Here is a 20188-nt window from a genome sequence, read left to right as displayed (position 1 = left end):
GGGCCTGAGCCAGAGGTGGTGGAACTGAGTTCCACCAAGTTCCAGCTGAAAAAAAGCCCTGATGTTTGCAGATTTTAACAAACTACAGGAATACAATGACAGTAAGGGATTTGTTTCCTTGTCCTGCGACTTGGGCAAAGTCGTATGACAAGTCATACCCCATGATTTCCAATGAGAACCATTCATATCTGAGCAACTTCAAAGTAGTCCCTGCACTATTTTGGCCCCACTATGATGCGACTTCAGGTTCACAGACCTCAAAAATGCACAAGCATTGCTTCAAGCCGCATCAAAATCATGGCAAAATTGCATGACTTTCAAGTCGCAATAGTGGAAACCCAGGCTAAGCCAGTATGCAAACAGTATGATCAAAAAGTAGCAATAAAGCTAGGTAGATAATTCTATACTTAAAGTGATTACAGACATTTATCTGAAGACATCTATGATTTATCTTGGTCACGGTCAAGGTGTTCTTGCGAAGGACAGCTATACAGCTATTGGAATGTAGGCGTTACATATTATGAACATAAACCTGTATTAAAAAAAGTGGGTGGGGTAGGAAGAAGGAAAGGTATTACATGCAGGAGAAAAATTAGAAAGGATAAAGTAGAAACATAGATGTGAACTAAAACGGCTTGAAGAGCAAAAAAGTTAATGAAGATTTACCCCCTTCATGATCAGGCAATTTTTTGCGATATGGCACTGCATTATTTTAACTGACAATTGTGCGGCCATGCAATGCTGTACCCCAAAAAAAATTATTTTTTTTTTCTCACAAATAGAGCTTTCTTTAGGTGTTTTTGATTACCACTGCATTTTTTATTTTTTGCGCTATAAACAAAAAAAAAACAACCATTTTGATAAATATATATATTTTTTACTATAAAACATATCCAATAAAAAATGATAACATTCAAATTTCTTCATAAATTTAAGCCAATATGTATTTTGCTACGTTTTGTTGGTAAAACCAATCCCAATAAGCCTATATTGATTGATTTGAAGCTATATCATCTACAAAGTATGGAAGACATACTGGAATTTTTTTTTTTATATTAATAATGGTGACTATCAGCGACTTATAGCGGGACTGCGATTTTGCAGCGAACAGTCGGACACTAACTGACACTTTTACATTTTGTGGGAATCAGTGATACTATTACAGTACTCACTTTACCCAGTGTCACTGAACTAATAACACTGGCTGGGAAGGGGTTAACATCTAGAGTGGAAGTGCAGAATCACGCATATATTTGTGATTTTGTACTGAAGGGTCACCCTGTAGCAGATACTCTACTATGGGGTGTTCCTTAACCACTTGCCGCCCGCCCACCATCAAATGATGGAGGGATGGTGTGGCTCTCGCTCTGGGTGGACATCATATGACGGCGCCCCAGAACGGCCACTGACATGCACCCGTGGGAGCACGCAGCATGGCGATCATGGCCGCTGTGTGTCCTTTAACTATGTGATCGGCTGTGTTCAATCACAGCCAGTCATATGTAAATACTGAAGTGCTGTGAATCAGCTTTCCTCACCTCACACTGACAGAGTGCGTGACGAGGAGTGCCGATCAGCGGCATTGCCTTGGAAGGGAGACCGGGGCAGGAAATTAGAGCACTGATCATCAGTGTTGTGACTCAGGGATGACTCCGTTATGACTGAAAGTGTCAGAAAAAGAACCTTCATGGAAGGATCACTAGGTATTATTTGAATGAAAGGCAGAGATTTAAAAACATTAAGCGCAGGTCACACCACAAAAATGTCCTCCCGATCGTCCTGGATGTGTTTTTGCTTACGTGTTTTTAACACTCTATTATGCTTTTTACCGCATTCCAGTACAGTTCTGTGCAGGAAAAAAGCGGAATGTTGTGCTTTTTTTTTCTGGAACTGAAAAGCACTGGAATGCAACGCACTGATGTGAACTATGCCATTGAAACCCATATAACCTATTTTCTATGTTTTTTTTTGATGCAGAATAAAAATGCACATGCACTGCAAGTAGTGTGAACTGGCCCTAAAAGTTACTTTTGAAATCACATTGACATGTTAAAGCGTACATGAAATTGTGGGTTTACATATACTTTAATGTATTCCTTATATAAAAAAGCCTGTGATATTGATAACACTTAACTGTGGCAAAAATAAACTAGAACTAGACAAGGGTGCGCTTCCTTATGCACCAAAAGGCCACTTAACTAAAACGTAACCTTTATTGTAAATCATAAATGATATGTAAGTGATCATAGCAGGTATACCCATAGGATGAGCTCAATCCCATTATATATGAATCAACGTTCTATTTCTATGTGGTAATATTAACATCTACCAAGTTTAAATGGTGAAACTTCTCTTGATATATACATATAGAGAATATGAGGGTTATAATCTCCTCCTACATTCAATATAAGGCTCCAGGCTATGTAAATTCAAGGTCTATTCCCCAACACCAAGAGATGGGGGTATATCTCCTCCCATCTATTGGCCACATATAGATAGGAGATGAACAGGAAAAGAGAAAGTATGCTAGTAAATACTGTCTTACTGAAGATATGGGCTATCTGTCTCCCACATATGACGTTATCTATCTCTCAGATATGTAATACAGGTACACACATCCATGTGGACCCAAATAACCACTCATGTACAAATCAGCCAAACCTAACATGTTTCACTCTTCAAATAGAGCTTCGTCGTAGGTAAAAAAAATCAATCAAAGAAAAATTAAGAAAATTAGCAACCAAGACTGTCACAATTCTGTTACTGTCTCCATTGGTGGTTATTTGTGTCCACGTTGATAAGGCTGGGTTCACACCGCTGCGGGGGGGAGAACCGGATGTGATTCGCACAGCAAATCACATCCGATCTCCGTAGCGATGCGAGTTCAGCCATACAGATAGTATGGCTGAACTCGCAGCGGTCCCGCAGCAAACTCGCACGGGACCCTTTTTTGGGTCCGCAACGGAATCGGATCGCATGGGGGTTCACACCATGCGATCCGATTCCTGTGCGAGTCGGCAGATCGCACTGCGATATGCCGACGGATCTGGGGGTGTCATTAACATAACATTGACACCCCCAGCCGTCCGCATAGGGCAGTGTGAACTGCCGGCGGGAGGTATGCGATGCGGGAAAACGCCGCGGATTCGCGGCGTTCCCGCATCGCAGCAATGTGAACCTAGCCTAAGTGTGTCTGTATTACATACCTTAGAGATAGATAACTTCATAGGGCAGAAAACAGATAGCCCATATCTTCAGTAAGACAGTATTTACTAGCATACTTTCTCTTTTTCTGTTCATCTCATTTCTCTATGTGGCCAATAGATGGGAGGAGAGAAAGATATACCCTCATCTCTTAATACCAGTTAGTGTTGGTGAGTAGACCTTGAATTTACATATCCTTTACACAGCCTGGAGCCTTAAATTGAATGTAGGAGGAGATTATAACCCTCATATTGTCTATATGTATACAGTGGTGTGAAAAAGTGTTTGCCCCCTTCCTCATTTCCTGTTCCTTTGCATGTTTGTCACACGTAAGTGTTTCGGAACATCAAACCAATTTAAACAATAGTCAAGGACAACACAAGTTAACACAAAATGCAATTTGTAAATGAAGGTGTTTATTATTAAAGGTGAAAAAAAATCCAAACCATCATGGCCCTGTGTGAAAAAGTGATTGCCCCCCTTGTTAAAACATACTATAACTGTGGTTGTCCACACCTGAGTTCAATTTCTCTAGCCACACCCAGGCCTGATTATTGCCACACCTGTTCACAATCAAGGCATCACTTAAATAGGAGCTGCTTGACACAGTAAGGTCCACCAGAAGATCCTTAAAAGCTTCACATCATGCCGAGACCCAAAGAAATTCAGGAACAATTGAGAAAGAAAGTAATTGAGATCTATCAGTCTGGAAAGGGTTATAAAGCCATTTCCAAAGCTTTGGGAATCCAGCGAACCACAGTGAGAGCCATTATCCACAAATGGCGAAGACATGGAACAGTGGTGAACCTTCCCAGGAGTTGCCGGCCGCCCAAAATTACCCCAAGAGCGCAGCGACGACTCATCCAAGAGGTCACAAAAGACCCCACAACAACGTCCAAGGAACTGCAGGCCTCACTTGCCTCAGTTAAGGTCAGCGTTCATGCCTCCACCATCAGAAAAAGACTGGGCAAAAATGGCCTGCATGGCAGAGTTCCAAGGAGAAAACCACTGCTGAGCAAAAAGAACATCAAAGCTCGTCTCAATTTCTCCACAACACATCTTAATGATCCCCAAGACTTTTGGGACAACATTCTGTGGACCGATGAGACAAAAGTGGAACTCTTTGGAAGGTGTGTGTCCAAGTATATCTGGCGTAGAAGGAACACTGCATTTCATAAAAAGAACATTATACCAACAGTAAAATATGGTGGTGGTAGTGTGATGGTCTGGGGCTGTTTTGCTGCTTCAGGACCTGGAAGACTTGCCGTGATAAAAGGAACTATGAATTCTGCTGTCTACCAAGAGATCCTGAAGGAGAATGTCCGACCATCTGTTCGTGTACTCAAGCTGAAACGAACTTGGGTTCTGCAGCAGGACAATGATCCTAAACACACCAGCAAATCCACCACCGAATGGCTGAAGAAAAACAAAATGAAGACTTTGGAGTGGCCTAGCCAAAGTCCAGACCTGAATCCTATTGAGATGTTGTGGTATGACCTTAAAAAGGCCGTTCATGCTCGAAAACCCTCTAATGTAACTGAATTAGGACAATTCTGCAAAGATGAGTGGGCCAAAATTCCTCCAGGACGCTGTAAAAGCCTCATTGCACGTTATCGCAAACGCTTGGTTGCAGTTTTTGCTGCTAAGAGTGGCCCAACCAGTTATTAGGTTTAGGGGGCAATCACTTTTTCACACAGGGCCATGATGGTTTGGATTTTTTTTCACCTTTAATAATAAACACCTTCATTTACAAATTGCATTTTGTGTTTACTTGTGTTGTCCTTGACTATTGTTTAAATTGGTTTGATGTTCCGAAACACTTAAGTGTGACAAACATGCAAAGGAACAGGAAATGAGGAAGGGGGCAAACACTTTTTCACACCACTGTATATAAACAGAAGTTTCACCATTTAAACTTGGTAGATGTTAATATTACCACATAGAGATAGAACGTTGTTTCATATATATATTAGCATTGACCTCATTCTATAGGTATACCTGTTATGGTCATTTACATAACATTTATGGTTTACAATAAAGGTTAAGTTTTAGTTAAGTGGCCTTTTGGTGCATAGGAAAGCGCACCATTGTTTAGTTTTAGTTATAAATATATTACTGAATTATGAAACCTGAAAACACGTTCATTATGTGTCATTTGATCTTGTTGTAGTCCCAGACTCTGCCTTCATCCCCACTCGGCTCGTTGGTGGAAGCTCAGCTTTTGAAGGACGGATTGAAGTGCTTCATGCTGGCCAGTGGGGGACAGTGTGTGATGACCAGTGGGATGATGCTGATGCTGAAGTTGTCTGCAGGCAGCTAGGATTTGGGTGAGGATATTCTATTATGTCATAGTGTTTTGTCAAAGCTGGAATTTAGAAAGTTTGGATTACAAAAAAATATCTGCCTCAAAGCCAGCCCATAATGATGTTTATACAAAGGAGCTAAATGTTAAAACAATATCTGTGTTCTTAATTGTGGCCTTAGAAAGCTTACATAAATTCCACTAAAAAGCTTGCAGATGTGCCGGAAACAAAAGTTCATTGCTGAGAAAGGTCATTATTCCATCACATTAAACTGGATATCCAGTCAGGGGAAATTCTTACATAATATTATATTTAAGTATGCATGTTTGATGCCTTCGTCTGCTAATATCAGATCCAGAAGTATTTTACTCTATGGACAATAATGGGTCTTCATAGGTTTAGTACTGCTGGAATTTACACAGGGCAGAGAGAGAGAATATTATCACCTATTGACCTGGCCAGCATGTCTGTTGTTTTTTAAAAGGCAAGCTGTCCTGTGGATGTAGTAGTTAACGGGTTGAGACAAACAATTATACACTGGAATAGGTGCTTACACTGATCAACTTTTATTTATGTACAGTATTAAAAACCTTTATCCCAAAAGGGAAACAGAAACTTTTGCTGTAACTGCTTAAAAATTCTAAGCTGGATGTTGGCTTCAATTTGTTAGTGTATCTAAATCTAATAGTGCATCTAACACTACCCTTCCTCCATATTAACAATGCTGCTATCCCAAGGTGTCTCTGTTGCTCCTTCAACCAGAGTGTAGGTCCCCAAATACAGGGAGTGTGTTATTGGCCAGATCATCAGGTGAAACTATTAGGAAGCTGCAATATGTAAATTTTTTGGCTTTGGGTTTAACACCTCTTTAAGTAAACCTAGGTTTAATATCTCTTTAACCCCTTCCCACCAATGTAACACATATATGCGACCCCACTGCACTGGGTGCACTGGATTTTTCTTTTTGTTCCCTGGGACCGCATATATGCGTATCTCCCGCTCCCAGCACAGAGATTGGGGTCTCACTGAGAGCCCTGGGCTCCAGACTAAGGATCGTGACCTGGACCACCAGATTCTGGGTCACCTGATCAATGTGGTAGCCTCTGATTGGCTACCACAGTGATCAGTCACTGTGAAGCCCGCCCCTGTGTTTTTCTCTCTTTGCTAATGGAGAGGAAAGATAAAATGTATCTTTCTCTTACCTTGCAGAGAGGAAAAAAAAATGTGTAAAAAAATAAATTAATAAATAAATACTTTTTTTATAAACAATAAAGAAAAAATACCTACATCAAGGTTTGATCTAGGTCAGTGCCAGGGTTAGTGTTTGGGTCAAGAAAGGGGTAAAGGTCAATGTCAGGGGTAAAGGTCAGGGTCAGTATATTTTGGCAGTTTTTAAAAAATCTTTAGTTAGGAGGAAAAAATAAAAGAAGCAAAACATGCCGCACTATTATGTACTACGGTTACAAACAACAACTGACATACACATATGTGGTATTGCTATGATCATTAGGTGCAGGAGAATTTATTTTGGGTTGTTTTTTGGTGGTAGGTTATGGTAGTAACAAGAAATATACAGCTACATTTTGGGCCAGTTTTCCTTAAAAATTAATCAGGAGATATTTTTCCTTAAAAATAAATAAATCAGGAGATATCCTTTACAATATACCACCAAAAGAAAGCCCAATTTGTCCTGAAAGAAACAAGGTAAAATCCACTTGGATGCACAAAGTAGTTTTATACTTAGGCGTGAAGGGGTTAAGAAAACCTAGGTCTAATACCACTTTAAGTAAACCTAGGTTTACCATATTTTACTATATCTTAACTAGGAAGAGGTCTCATGTGGTGTAGGGTGCATTTATTGCTTATTTTTAATTATTGTTCGTATAAGAATATGCTCTGCCCTAGCCACCTCCATCTTTAAAGAGGAGGTCCACCAAAAAAAAAATATATATATTAAAAGCCAGCAGCTATAAATACTGCAGCTGCTTTTAATAAATGGACACTTACCTGTCCCAGGATCCAGTGATGTCGGCAGCCAGTCGCTCGGCTCTCGGCAGCTGCCACCGCTATCCTCAATGAGGGAATTAGGAAGTGAAGCGTTGCGGCTTCACTTCCCGGTTCCCTACTGTGCATGCATGGGTTGCGCTGTGTGTACTAACTGGTCCCCGCTATCTCCTGGGACCTGTGTGTTTCCCAGGAGACAGCGGGGGGAGGGATGGAAAGGGGCGTGACTCCCATGGGAGTCTATTCCCGGAATTGGGTGCAAATACCTGTATTATACAGGTATCTGCACCCCTTCCCCCCTGAAAGGTGCCACATGTGACACCCGAAGGGGGGGTGTTCCGAAAAGCGGAGGTTCCATTTTTGTGTGAACCTCCGCTTTAAGCTGGGTACACACGGTTTGAAAATTGACTGGTTCAAGGGGAACCTGACAACTTCTGATCTGTGTGTAGCCCACACGGTTTGGCAAAAGACAATTGTTAGATCAGATTCTGTTGAGCAGTCTTGCTGGAAAAACCTGCATTCGATCAGCCACTGCCAATGACAAAGTCCCCGCTGTCAGAATACAATAAAATAGCAGGGATGACTCCTGCATCCACATTGCTTGTATGGATACAGGAATTTGCAAGGTTTTTTTTTTGTCCAGCCCTCTGGTTCATCAAAAAAAAAAAAAAACCTCACAGTGTTTACCCAGCTTTACGATTAAGCATGTAAGGGTAAAACTCATCAGAGAGGGATAGTCTGTAGGTGGGGACTCTTGATGTACTGTATGTGTTCTGGCTTTTTACAAAGAGTGATCTTATCTGTGTTTGGCCTCATGGTTTATGTAGTTAAGCAAACCTTTTGCTTTTCCATGTTTAACTTTTAAAATGCACTATTAAACTGTGTGCACAATTATTAGGCAAGTGCGTATTTTGAATTAATCATCATTTTTATGCATATTGTCCAACTCCAAGCTGTATAAACTTGAATGCTTATTGGATTTAATCATATCAGGTGATGTTGATGGTGATGTCAAATCATGTGTATTTGTGTAATGAGGAAAGGTGTGGCTTAAAGAGATCACCACCCTATATCAAGATGTGCATAATTATTAGGCAGCTTCTTTTCCTCAAGCAAAATGGACCAAAAAAGAGATTTAACTGACTATGAAAAATCAAAAATTGTAAAAAGTCTTTCAGAGGGATGCAGCACTCTTGAAATTGCTAAGATATAGGGGCGTGATCACAGAACCATCAAATGTTTTGTTGCAAATAGTCACCAGGGATGCAAGAAACATGTTGGAAAAAAAGGTGCAAATTACCTGCCAAGATTTGAGAAATGGATCAAATATGAAGCTGGCAGGAACCCATTATCCTCCAGTTGTCCTCGTATTCCAGAACTGCAACCTACCTGGAGTGCCCAGAAGTCCAAGGTGTTCAGTGCTCAGAGACATGGCCAAGGTAAGGAAGGCTGAACCCCAACCACCTCAAGATACATGCCTTGAAACCTCAAGACTGGGCCAAGAAATATCTGAAAACAGATTTTCTCGTTCAAAAGTTTTTATTTTATGTTAAAATAAATTACATGTACAGAATATAAGACAAATTATTTGATACCAGAAATAAAAAGTAGACATATTGAAGTACGGCTGATACAAAGCAAAAAAGAATTTCAAGATATTCTCCTGGGAATGACAATAAATGGCCTTATATATTTTAGAATTTGAAAACATTCTTATAGCTGAGTTTTAAACATTTTAATCCCAAGAAAATATAAATATGTCTAAAAGAAAATATATGATTTTAAAGTTTTGACTGATGAGATGAGAGTGACACTTGATGGGCACAGGGGCACTTTGGGCACAGAGCTCCACTTTGACTCAGACGCCAGCAAGGTCGGATACTGATATAGCAGGGATATGCAATTAGTGGACCTCCAGTTGTTACAGAACTACAAGTCCCATGAGGCATTATAAGACAGCCACAAGCATGACACCCAGAGGCAGAGGCATTATGGGACTTGTCGTTTTGCAACAGCTGGAGGTCCGTTAATTGCACATCCCTGTGATATAGGCTTGTATTATTAAAGATGACCTAGTTGGGCCTTTTCGGGTTGAAGATGGTCTCAAAATCAACACCCAAACCTACTGGCAGTTTTTACATTCACATTGGAACAGGACCAAGGGCCCCAAATCATATCAAAACTCTTTAGGGAGACTCTATGTAAGCTGGTTAAGAGGGAGCACCAAATTGACAAATTTTTTCCTCTCAGATAAGGTAGGAGGAAGGGGTCTTCCCCACATAATTAGATTTTTTTTTTTGCCATAAAAATTAAATACTCTCACAGGTGGTATTACGAAGCTCTTCCATCAGCCCCAAGAAGCACACTTTAGGACATTTTCCTTTAAGGAAGCCTAAGGTAATTTTGATTTTTAGATGTGTGTCCAGAAGAAAACAGATTCTCATTATTACTAAAACCTGGGTTCCTGGGGGTCACTGGGACCATTTTATGCAGCTGGTAGAAAGGAAAAACTGGCATAGAGGTTTGTTTTGCCAAGTTGGGATCCAAAAGATTTAGCAAGCATCAAAATTTGTAAAATAACACAAACATTTTTTATTTTTTCAGATCACATTGCATGCATCTTTTTTTGCAATGTTTCCAAACCATTTTGCATGTTCCATGTATAAGAAATGAGTATGTGAAAATGGGTCATTATTCATGTATTATTTCAGAGTGCTGATTCATCAGATCTACAACATAACAGTAAGGGATGAGCAATAATTCATGAAGATGTGTTTTCATGTAAAAGAATAAGACTTGTCAAAGAATGGGAAATAAAAACTAAATTAAACATAGCAACTGCAAATACTACGTGCTTGTGTTCAGTCATTACTTATTGTGTACTAGTATGAGTATGAGGGACCATCTATCTGAATTACATTACCATACCTTCATGCAGTACATAATGTTATATACCAAGATGGGTTTTCAGATAATAAAATAAACATAGAAAACACTTTTATATTTTCACATTCTCATTCTTACTGTTTTTAGTTCTGTTTGTAAATCATGAACCTATTATGCCTGTCATGGATAATTTGAAAACCCGTTGTCTGTGGAAGATTCACTGCTTCTGTTTTTTTGTGCTGAAATGCAAGCCTCTCTTCCACTTATATCCTAAAACAAAAACCAGTCAGCTTCATTGCTAAATACATCACCTTTGCTGTCAACACACAAAGAAGACTGAAAACAACGCTGAACTGTACACAATAGACTCAGTTCACTAAGATGAATGAGTCATTTTAGGCTCATTTATTTTAACTTGTAATAATTTTCTCCCAAGCAAATTTAATCCACAAAATTAAATATCACTTAAGCATGGTTTTAGTATTTTTTGCATCAAATTAAACAAAAGTAAAAAATAAAAATTTTGCATAATACGAATACATGCCTTGATAAACATACTGCATAGTTTATATATATATATATATATATATATATATATAAATATAAAAAAAGTTTCCTTATATAAGAAATACCTGGTGATCTTGCTTAAAGGGGTAAGTTCTCTAGAAGGGTGACAGCACAAAATGTATTGCAGTTAAAGTGGGGTACCCCCTAAAAAAAAAAAATTAAAAGTCAGCAGCTACAAATACTGCAGCTGCTGGCTTTTAATAATCGGAAACTTACCTGCCCCAGGGTCCAGCGATGCGGGGGAACGAAGCCCCCCCCTCGCTCCCCGCTCCGCTCGCGGCGCCGTCATGCATACTGTGGGCACCCGGCTGTGGCTTCACAGCCGGGCACCCACTGCGCATGCGCGAGCGGCGCAGGGCGCCGTGATACGCCGTACAGTCACCTGGGACACATGACAGGTCCCAGGTGAATGTGCGGCGCGAGGGGAAGTGATGTCACCAGCCCGGGCAATGAAGAAGGCAGACTACAAGGGACCCCCTAGCAACCGGTATTTAGAGGTGAGTAAAAATGTATTTTTTTGCCAATTATTTTTTTTTTATTTTTTTAAAGAATTTTAAGTAGTTTTATTTTTTTGGTGGCAACACCACTTTAAATCATTGCAGTGTTGTCATCCTGTACAGTTGCTGTAGCTGTTAGGACTAAAGGGCTATACACATTGATAGATGATAGATACATTGAGGAGGAGGAGGGTTATTAATGTTGTTGTCACTGCTGGTATCCTTCCTCCTCAATGTCAGTCAGCTTCCGGCATGCACAGTTCCCCACTCCTGTTGTGATTGACAGCAAAGCACTGTTCACATTATTTGAGGAGAAGAGCAAGCATGGTCCAACAAGGTGAATTATTTCATAAAAAGATACCATAGGGCATCTTCTCTAATCCTGGCTCCAGTGCTCTAAGGAGGTCTTAAGCCCCTGTTATGACAACACCAGAGCAAATAACAGGAATGTTGCTGGACAAGGTAAGTAAAAAAAAAATCTTGCCATGTGCATACGGGGAAGTTTGGAATTATTAATTCAAATTAATTATATGCAGAGCTGATGGTATGTTATCAGTATGTTATACCGTGCTGTGCAAAAGATGTAGGCAGTAATATATATTTTAATTGTTTATTTTTATTAATTTACAAAATGAAAAGTAAGCAAACAGAAGAAAAATTTAAATCAAATCAATATTTGGTGTGATTACCTTTTGGCTACAAACCAGCATCAATTCGTCTAGGTACACTTGCACACAGTTTTTGAAAGAACTCTGCAGGTACATTGTTCCAAACATCTTGGGGAACTAACCGCAGATCTTCTGCAAATGTAGGCTGCCTCAAATCCTTCTGTCTCTTCATGTAAATCAGACAGACTCAATGATGTTGAGATCAGGGGTCTGTGGGGCAAAACCATCACTTCCAGGACTCCCTGTTTCTGCGTTAGAAATCATTCTTAATGACATTGGCTGTATGTTTGGGGTCGTTGTCCTGCTGCAGAATACATTTGGGCCAATCACACACTTCCCTGATGGTACGGCATGATGAATAAGTGTCTGTCTGTACTTCTCTGAATTGAGGACAACATTGATCAGGCAACATTGAGGACAATGGACGTGGTGGTCGGCCAAGAAAACTTAATGCAGCAAATGAAAGACACATAATGTTTACTTCCCTTCATCATCAGAATATATCTAGCAGTGCCATCAGCACAGAACAAGATGAAACCAGTAGGACCCAGGTACACCCATCTACTCTCCAGAGAAGTCTGCCCAGAAGTGGTCTTCATGGAAGAACTGGGGCCAAAGGACATGAAAGCTAGGCTAAGCGACTCAATTTTGGACAAAAACATAGGAACTGGGGTGCAAAAAAATGGCAGCAGGTGTTTTGGACTGATGAGTCAAAACATCCTTACAAATTTGGGCCTGCATTTTTGCAAATGAAGCTGGAATTTTGGTCAGGATCAATGGTGTTCTCAATGCTGATGAATACAGACAGATATTTTTCCATCATGCCATACCATCTAGGATGCATGTGGTTGGCCCCAAATGTATTCTGCAGCAAGACAATGACTTCAAACATAAAGCAAATGTCAATAAGACTGATCTTCAGTGTAAGGAAAAACAAGAAGCCCTGAAAGTGAGGGTTTGGCCCCCACAGAAACCTGAATTTAACATCATCAAGTCTGTGTGGGATTATGTGAATAGACAGAAGGATTTGAGGCAGCCTACTGTACATCCACAGAAGACCTGTGGTTAGTTCTCCAAGATGTATTGAACAACCTACCTGCACAAATTCCTTCACAAACTATGTGCAAGTGTACCTAGAAGAATTGATGCTGTTTTGAAGGCAAAGGGTGGTCACACCAAATATTGATTTGATTTAGATTTTTCTTATGTTCATTTACTTTTCATTTTGTTAATTGATAAAAAAAAATAAACTATTAACACTTCTATTTCTGAAAGCATTCTTGATTTACAGCATTTTTTTACACCTACCTAAAACGTTTACACCAGGGGTGTCCAAACTTTTTTCAAAGAGGGCCGGATTTCATGAAGTGAACATGCATGAGGGCCGACCATTTTGCCTGACTTTTTTTGAACCGTTAAAATGAAATGCAAATTAAATTTTTAACCAAAGTTTATTGCAAACGGCATACTTTTAATTTCGTCACATGGATGACAAATCTACACAGGTGTTAAATCACTCTGCCTTTCATATATGAAGGCCGGATGAAAAAAAAAAATCCAGGAAGCTGAAATATATGTCAGGAACATTCTAAAGTACATTAATAAAGGCTGTCTGTCAACTTTTAAGCTAAAAAAAAAATATGAACAGGAACATAAAACCAAGTGTCCATCTTGTGAAATATAGTCATAACTGATTTAGACCAACTGATACTAACTGAGATTTTACATTAATCTGAATTGAAAAAGAAAACTTGTCTGCATTAATGTGAAGGGTGAAACTGAGATCTGGACTGCAGCACATAGGTCAGGTCTGGGTCAAAGGCAGTGGTTTTGATGCGCAAAATGTCCCGCAGGTGAGAGTCACTTAGTCTTGTCCTCACGCGGTTCTTGTTAAAGTTCATAACAGAGAACGTCTTCTCACATATATATGTTGAGCCAAACAAGCTCAGCATTTTCTTAGCCAATGTTCGAATCTCTTGAAACCGGCTTTTATCCAGTTGGCGATAAAAGTTTACAAGAGAGAGTAGTTGGTGACGACTGCGTAACTCGCTGTCACAATGCAGCTCAATGAGCTCAAGCTGCAGCTGATCTGGAGCATCATCGGGGTCAACAGAGAATGGAGAGGAGAAAAGGCTGATCTCCTTTTCAATAGCTGCAAAATCCTGAAAGCGCCGTTTAAACTCCCCAGCCAGAGATGTGATGTCTGCTGCATATCTGCTCATTTGCGCACTGATATTGTCCTGTGGAAAACTGGTCATTATTTCCTGCAACGCTGAAAAATGTATAAGATTGCTTGTGACAACTGCCTTATGAAAAGTTGCAGCTTTGTTCCAAAGGCTTTGAGGTGTGAATAAAGCTGGTTCACTGCTGCATCTTTCCCCTGAAGACTCGTGTTCAGGACATTCAGATGCTTGGTTATGTCAACTAGAAACCCCAAATCGGCCAGCCACATCGGATCAGATAGTTCTTGCATCGGTTGTCCCTTTGTTTCCAAGAATTCTCCAATTTCCTTTTTGAGAGAGTAGAAACGCTGCAGTGCAGACCCCCGACTGAGCCATCTTACATCGTTGTGATATAAAACATCTTCGTATTCAGCCTGGATGTCCAGTAGAAACTGTTTAAACTGGCGGTGGCACAGAGCTTTAGAGCGAATAAAATTAATAGTCTTCACCACCGGTTTCATAACATGGTCATATTTGAGATGTTTAGCACAAAGAACTTGTTGATGAATGATACAGTGGAGTTTAATAGCTTTGCCTCCTTCTTCAATCACCTTGTTACAGATTAGGGCTGCTAATCCACTTCTCTCACCAGCCATGGCAGGTGCCCCATCAGTAATAATCCCAGTAACTTTGTTCCAAGGCAAGTTCATGTCATTTATGGCGGAACTAACAGAAACAAACAAATCTTTTCCTCTTGTTTGGTCCGTAAGACTCTGGAGGTCAAGTAGCTCTTCAGTCACATTCATTTCATCGTCCACCCCTCTCATAAAAATCAGCAACTGAGCCGTGTCAGATAGGTCCGTGCTTTCATCACAGGCTATTGAAAAGAAATCAAAATCCGCTCCTTTGGATGTCAACTGTCTCTTAATATCTGATGAAATCTCTTCAATTCTCCGTGCTACAGTGTTACGAGCCAGGCAAATGTTGGCAAACTCTTGCTTCTTCTCTGGACAGATATTCTCCACCATTTTCATAACGCATTCTTTGATGAAGTCACCCTCAGCAAAAGATCTGCAATTTTTAGCAATTAACGTTGCCACCTCATAGCTTGCCTTTGTGGCATTTTCATTTGACTCACGGGCTCTTGGGAAAAATCGCTGTTGCGACATTAAAACAGCTTCAAGTTGCTTCAACTTTTCACTGCGGTCGCGCCCTGTTAGCTTGTCATATGTGCTATGTCGCGACTGGTAGTGCCTCTTGACATTAAATTCCTTATAAACAGCCACAGTCTCTTGGCATATCAGACAAACACAGTGATTCCGTATTTCAGTGAAGAAATATTCCACTTTCCACTTGTCCTGGAAGCGGCGGCCCTCACTGTCAACTTTCCTTCTCTTGTTTACAGTCGCCATTTTAGAAATTGACCAGAATGGGAAAATGATTATGTAAGCGCAGTGTCAGAGGTTTTGGTCTAAGCGTGTTCGTCCCATACACGAATACACCGCCCAGCAAGAATTCTGCTACCTTTTACACCTGTGTGTGGGGAAGATGAGCTGTTATTTGGATATATGTATTTAATTCTCTTTCTCTTTATTTCTCTCTTTCTCTTTAATTCTCTTTTTCTTTATTTCTCTCGTTCTCTTTATTTCTCTCTTTCTCTTTAATTCTCTCTTTCTCTTTAATTCTCTCTCTCTCTCTTTAATTCTCTCTCGCTTTAATTCTCTCTTTAATTCTCTCTCTTTATTTCTCTCTCTCTTTATTTCTCTCTCTCTTTATTTCTCTTTCTCTTTAATTCTCTCTCTCTTTAATTCTCTCTCTCTCTTTAATTCTCTCTCGCTTTAATTCTCTCTTTAATTCTCTCTCTTTATTTCTCTCTCTCTTTATTTCTCTCTCTCTTTATTTCTCTTTCTCTTTAATTCTCTCTCTCTTTAATTCTCTCTCTCTCTCTCTTTCTCTCTCTCTCTCTCTCTCTCTCTCTCTCTCTTTAATTCTCTTTATTTCTCTCACTAATTCTCTTTAATTCTCTTTATTCCTCTCTCTCTTTAATTCTCTCTCTCTTTAATATTCTCTCTCTTTAATATTCTCTCTCTTTAATATTCTCTCTTTAAATATCTTTATCGGTAATTCTCTTTACCTTCTTTCTCCTCTCGTTCTGATTTCAGGCACCTGACAGCGTGCGGCGCCGCAGCCAATCCGCGCCGCCAATCCGTGCCGCCAATCACAGGCACTGAGAGATCTGCAGCTGCTGCAGGGACAGCTCAGTGTCTGCTATTGGCGGCATGTGCTGTCAGCTTCCCGGAGGCCTTGGACCGCCCCCAGCATCTGATTGTCAGTGGGAGGCGGGGATGAGAGGCGGGGTGAGAGGCACTAGCAGCCACCACCAATCCCCGCCGGAATCACAGGCTCCGGACCTGCTGCACACGCCTCAGCTTGTCAGAGAGGCGCTCGGGGTGTGCGGAGCCAGGCGGGCCATAATGCAGGAGAAGCTGGGGGCAAGGTGGGGGCCATACAAAACCGGACCGCGGGCCGCAAATGGCCCGCGGGCCGGACTTTGGACATGACTGGTTTACACAGTACTGTAGATATATTAATATCTTCTAAAGATAAGACTAAAGATTTGGCATACCTGTAGTATTTGATAGCTGTGGTGTATCATTTTAACTTTGGAATGCTCTAAATTAAAAAAAAATATTTTTAGTTACTGTACAGTCACAAAATAATTATCAGAAATAACCACTGAATTAAAATCAGTGGTCAGTTCGTAGAAGGCTATCATTAAATATATCTAAAAACATAATTGGCAGCGTGACACTCTGCCAAGTGATGGGAGGTAAGTCTGCCACAGCTCATAGAGCCCCTTTCCAACCACTGGGAGAACCCTGGGGGTCTATGGAACCCTGGATGAGGATGACTGATGTAGAGGGAATGGTTATATAATTGTTGAACATTTTATTTTCCTATAAACGTATAACCGTAACCACTTCAACTAGCCTGTTTTCTTGTTCTCTTCAGGAGACCACCCATTAAACTTATATCTATCACCTGCCTAAAGCTATAAATATTTTAAAATGGGTTACGATTTTCAATCATAAAATTGTTATAACACACAGTAATAAAATACTTCATGCATTAAATGAAACCTGTGTTTTGCCCATGTAGGGTGAAGAAGCAGATTCCCTTGTAATGTCCCATTTACAGTCCAGAGCAAATAGAGTAATAGTATAAATAAGAAAGCATGGCTTATACAGGGATGACTCTCTCCTTGTCCCTATGTGGCAGTGCTGGACTTATCACCAAGTACCAGCACTGCCACACGAGAAAGCTCATTTCTCAGAGATAAACTGCACAAACAATAACAAGTTGGGAGATCATATTGGTTCTAGTATTGACGGTTTATTTTCAAGATTTCTGGAGACAAAGGTAGCAGAGGAACTGGCTTGGTTAAAACTAATAAAGCAATGGGCCCTGATGCTATTCATCCCAGAGTTCTAAGAGAACTTTGAGTTATAACTGTTGAACCATTAACTGATCTTTATAATCAATCTCTTCTAACAGGAGAAGTTCCCCATGACTGGTGGACAGTTAATATTGTACCTATACACCAGAAGGTCAGCAAGATAGAGGCTGGCAATTACAGGCCAGTGAGTTTAACATCAGTTGTAGTCAAGTTAAAGGAATCACTCCTAAAAAGAAGGATAATTGATCACTTAACCACTTGGCGACCAGCCGCCGTCGGGCGCATTATACGGGGCAGTTTGGCTCTCCTGCGTGAATAGTTGTAGCTGTACAGCGTGTCTCGCACAGACTTAGTTACTGGAGGGGGAGCGTCACCACTGGCGTGCTCGCGATCCCGCTGCATGCTGTGGGAGTGTGCCCGTGGGTCGGCCAGATTTGGTATCTGCCGGTGACCCACAATCACCTAGTACAGAAACAGAACTGGCATCTGCAAGTGTAAACAAGTGGATCCCCATTCTGACAGGAGACATGACAAAGATCTACTACTCCCATTGATCAGGAATAGTGATCTTTATCATGTCCCTGGTAGCCCACCCCCCCTACAGTTAAAACACGCTGAGGGAACACAATTAACCCCTTCCCTACCAGTGTCATTTTTATGTTGATCAGTGCATTTTTATAGCGCTAATAATAATGTCACTGGTCCCCAAAAAGTGTCATTTGGGGTCAGATTTGTCAGTTGCAAAGTCTCAGTCCCGCTAAAAATCGCAGATCGCCGTCATTACTAGTAAAAACAATAAAAGAAAAGAAAAGTCCCTAAATCCATCCCATAGCTTGAAGACATGATAACTTTTGCACAAACCAACCAATATATGCCTATTGTGATTTTTTTCTTTTTACCAAAAATATGTAGAAGAATATATATCAACCTAAACTGATGAATACTTTTTTTAATATTTTTTTTGCATATGTATTATAGCAAAAAATAAAAAAATAAATGTTTTTTTTTTCCAAAATTGTTGCACTTTATTTGTTTATGGCCCAAAAAACAAAAAAACAAAATGCAACGGTGATCAAATACTACCAAAAGAAAGTTCTATTTGTGGGGAAAAGGATGTAAATTTTTACGCAATTGTCAGTTAAAGCAGTGCCATATCGCAAAATAAAATAATAAATAAATAAAATAAAATTTTTATTATTATTATTATTATTATTATTATTATTATATTATTTGTTATAATTATTTATAATTTTTTATTATATTATGTATATATTAAATTTATGATTTTGTGTTTCAAACTTTATTATACCCCGACTGTCTACTATAAATTCTTGTTTGCACAGATTTAAGTGTGTTATTCCTAAGAATTACAGGGCTACAATATAAAATGCCAAATTTCCATGCAAAACAAACATACTGTACATCTATTTTCAGACCAAAAAAGTTAACCCCCCCCCCCCAAAAAAAAACAAAAAAACAACAAAAACATGCTTAACTACAAAAATGGAGCAGATTTAATGGTCCACTTGGTCTTTTAGTGCTGTCACTTTACTGTGTTTCAATGGTAGGAAGGGAATTGGGTCACATGTTCCTTCATACTTGGAAGTTCTGGGTGTGTGTTGTTGGAGAGGGGGATGTAAGCAAACGTTCTATTTTGCTCTGCACGAGAAAGCACAGGTTTGCGTTAAACTTTGTAAAGCGAGCTTATTACATGGAAAACTTTTCTATAGCAACTTATATACAGGGAGCTTTTACAACTTATCATTAGTTCATTTTATTGGTTGTTCATCAGTTATGTTTATTAAAGACTTTCTGACCGACATACTCAAATACATGAAAAATGCATTTTCTTTTAGAGATGTTTTCCATGGATAGAATTGTTTATAGATCATCCATACATTTCAGGGACGTCTGCAACCATAGTGCTCTATATAGGTGACAATTGGGCCAATTGACTGTTGGTTTAGATGAAGCAAATATCAAGTATATATTTGCTAAACTAATTTGGAATATTCCCAGCCAATAGCTTTTTGTGTGCCCTGCACTATATTTGTTGAGCCTTATGTTTCCGTGAAAGTTGACCTTAACTATTTTATTTACCCATCTGTGAAAATGCAGTTTTTTCTCACATAGCTGCTTTTATCACAGACAGTGTTATAAACACCTATTGATGTGTTAAATGGTAAGTGTCCTCATTCACATGTGCCAGCCTTTTGGAGTTCTTTGGCACAGAGTTTTACAGCATATTACATGAAATGCAGACAGAAGATATTTGGGCGTAATTAAGGCTAATTTGTTTTTCCCATGACATATGCTGTTTCTGGAGAGTTAGGGAACACTAGATATAAAGAAAGTGTAACGCATGATTGCATTTATTTTTAGCTTTCTTTAAATATGTAGTAATGTATAATACAGTTTTTTTTCTAGCTCCCTATTCACC

General features: G+C 39.7%; 1 protein-coding gene across 1 annotated transcript in view; it reads left to right on the top strand.

Annotated features, from left to right (window-relative positions):
* The window catches only part of PRSS12 (serine protease 12), a 272750-nt gene that overhangs the window by 78092 nt on the left and 174470 nt on the right, over positions 1–20188 (top strand). The window contains exon 4 of the mRNA XM_077476813.1: positions 5375–5531. Coding sequence (XP_077332939.1) covers positions 5375–5531 — 157 coding nt within the window. The remainder of the gene's footprint in view (positions 1–5374; positions 5532–20188) is intronic.

Source organism: Lithobates pipiens, unplaced genomic scaffold (assembly GCF_037356315.1).
Source record: "Lithobates pipiens isolate NorthernLeopardFrog02 unplaced genomic scaffold, aLitPip1_a1.2 Scaffold_13, whole genome shotgun sequence".
NCBI classification, from domain to species: Eukaryota; Metazoa; Chordata; class Amphibia; order Anura; family Ranidae; genus Lithobates; species Lithobates pipiens.
Note: the sequence above shows the minus strand (reverse complement) of the source record. Positions and strands in the feature narration are given on the sequence as shown.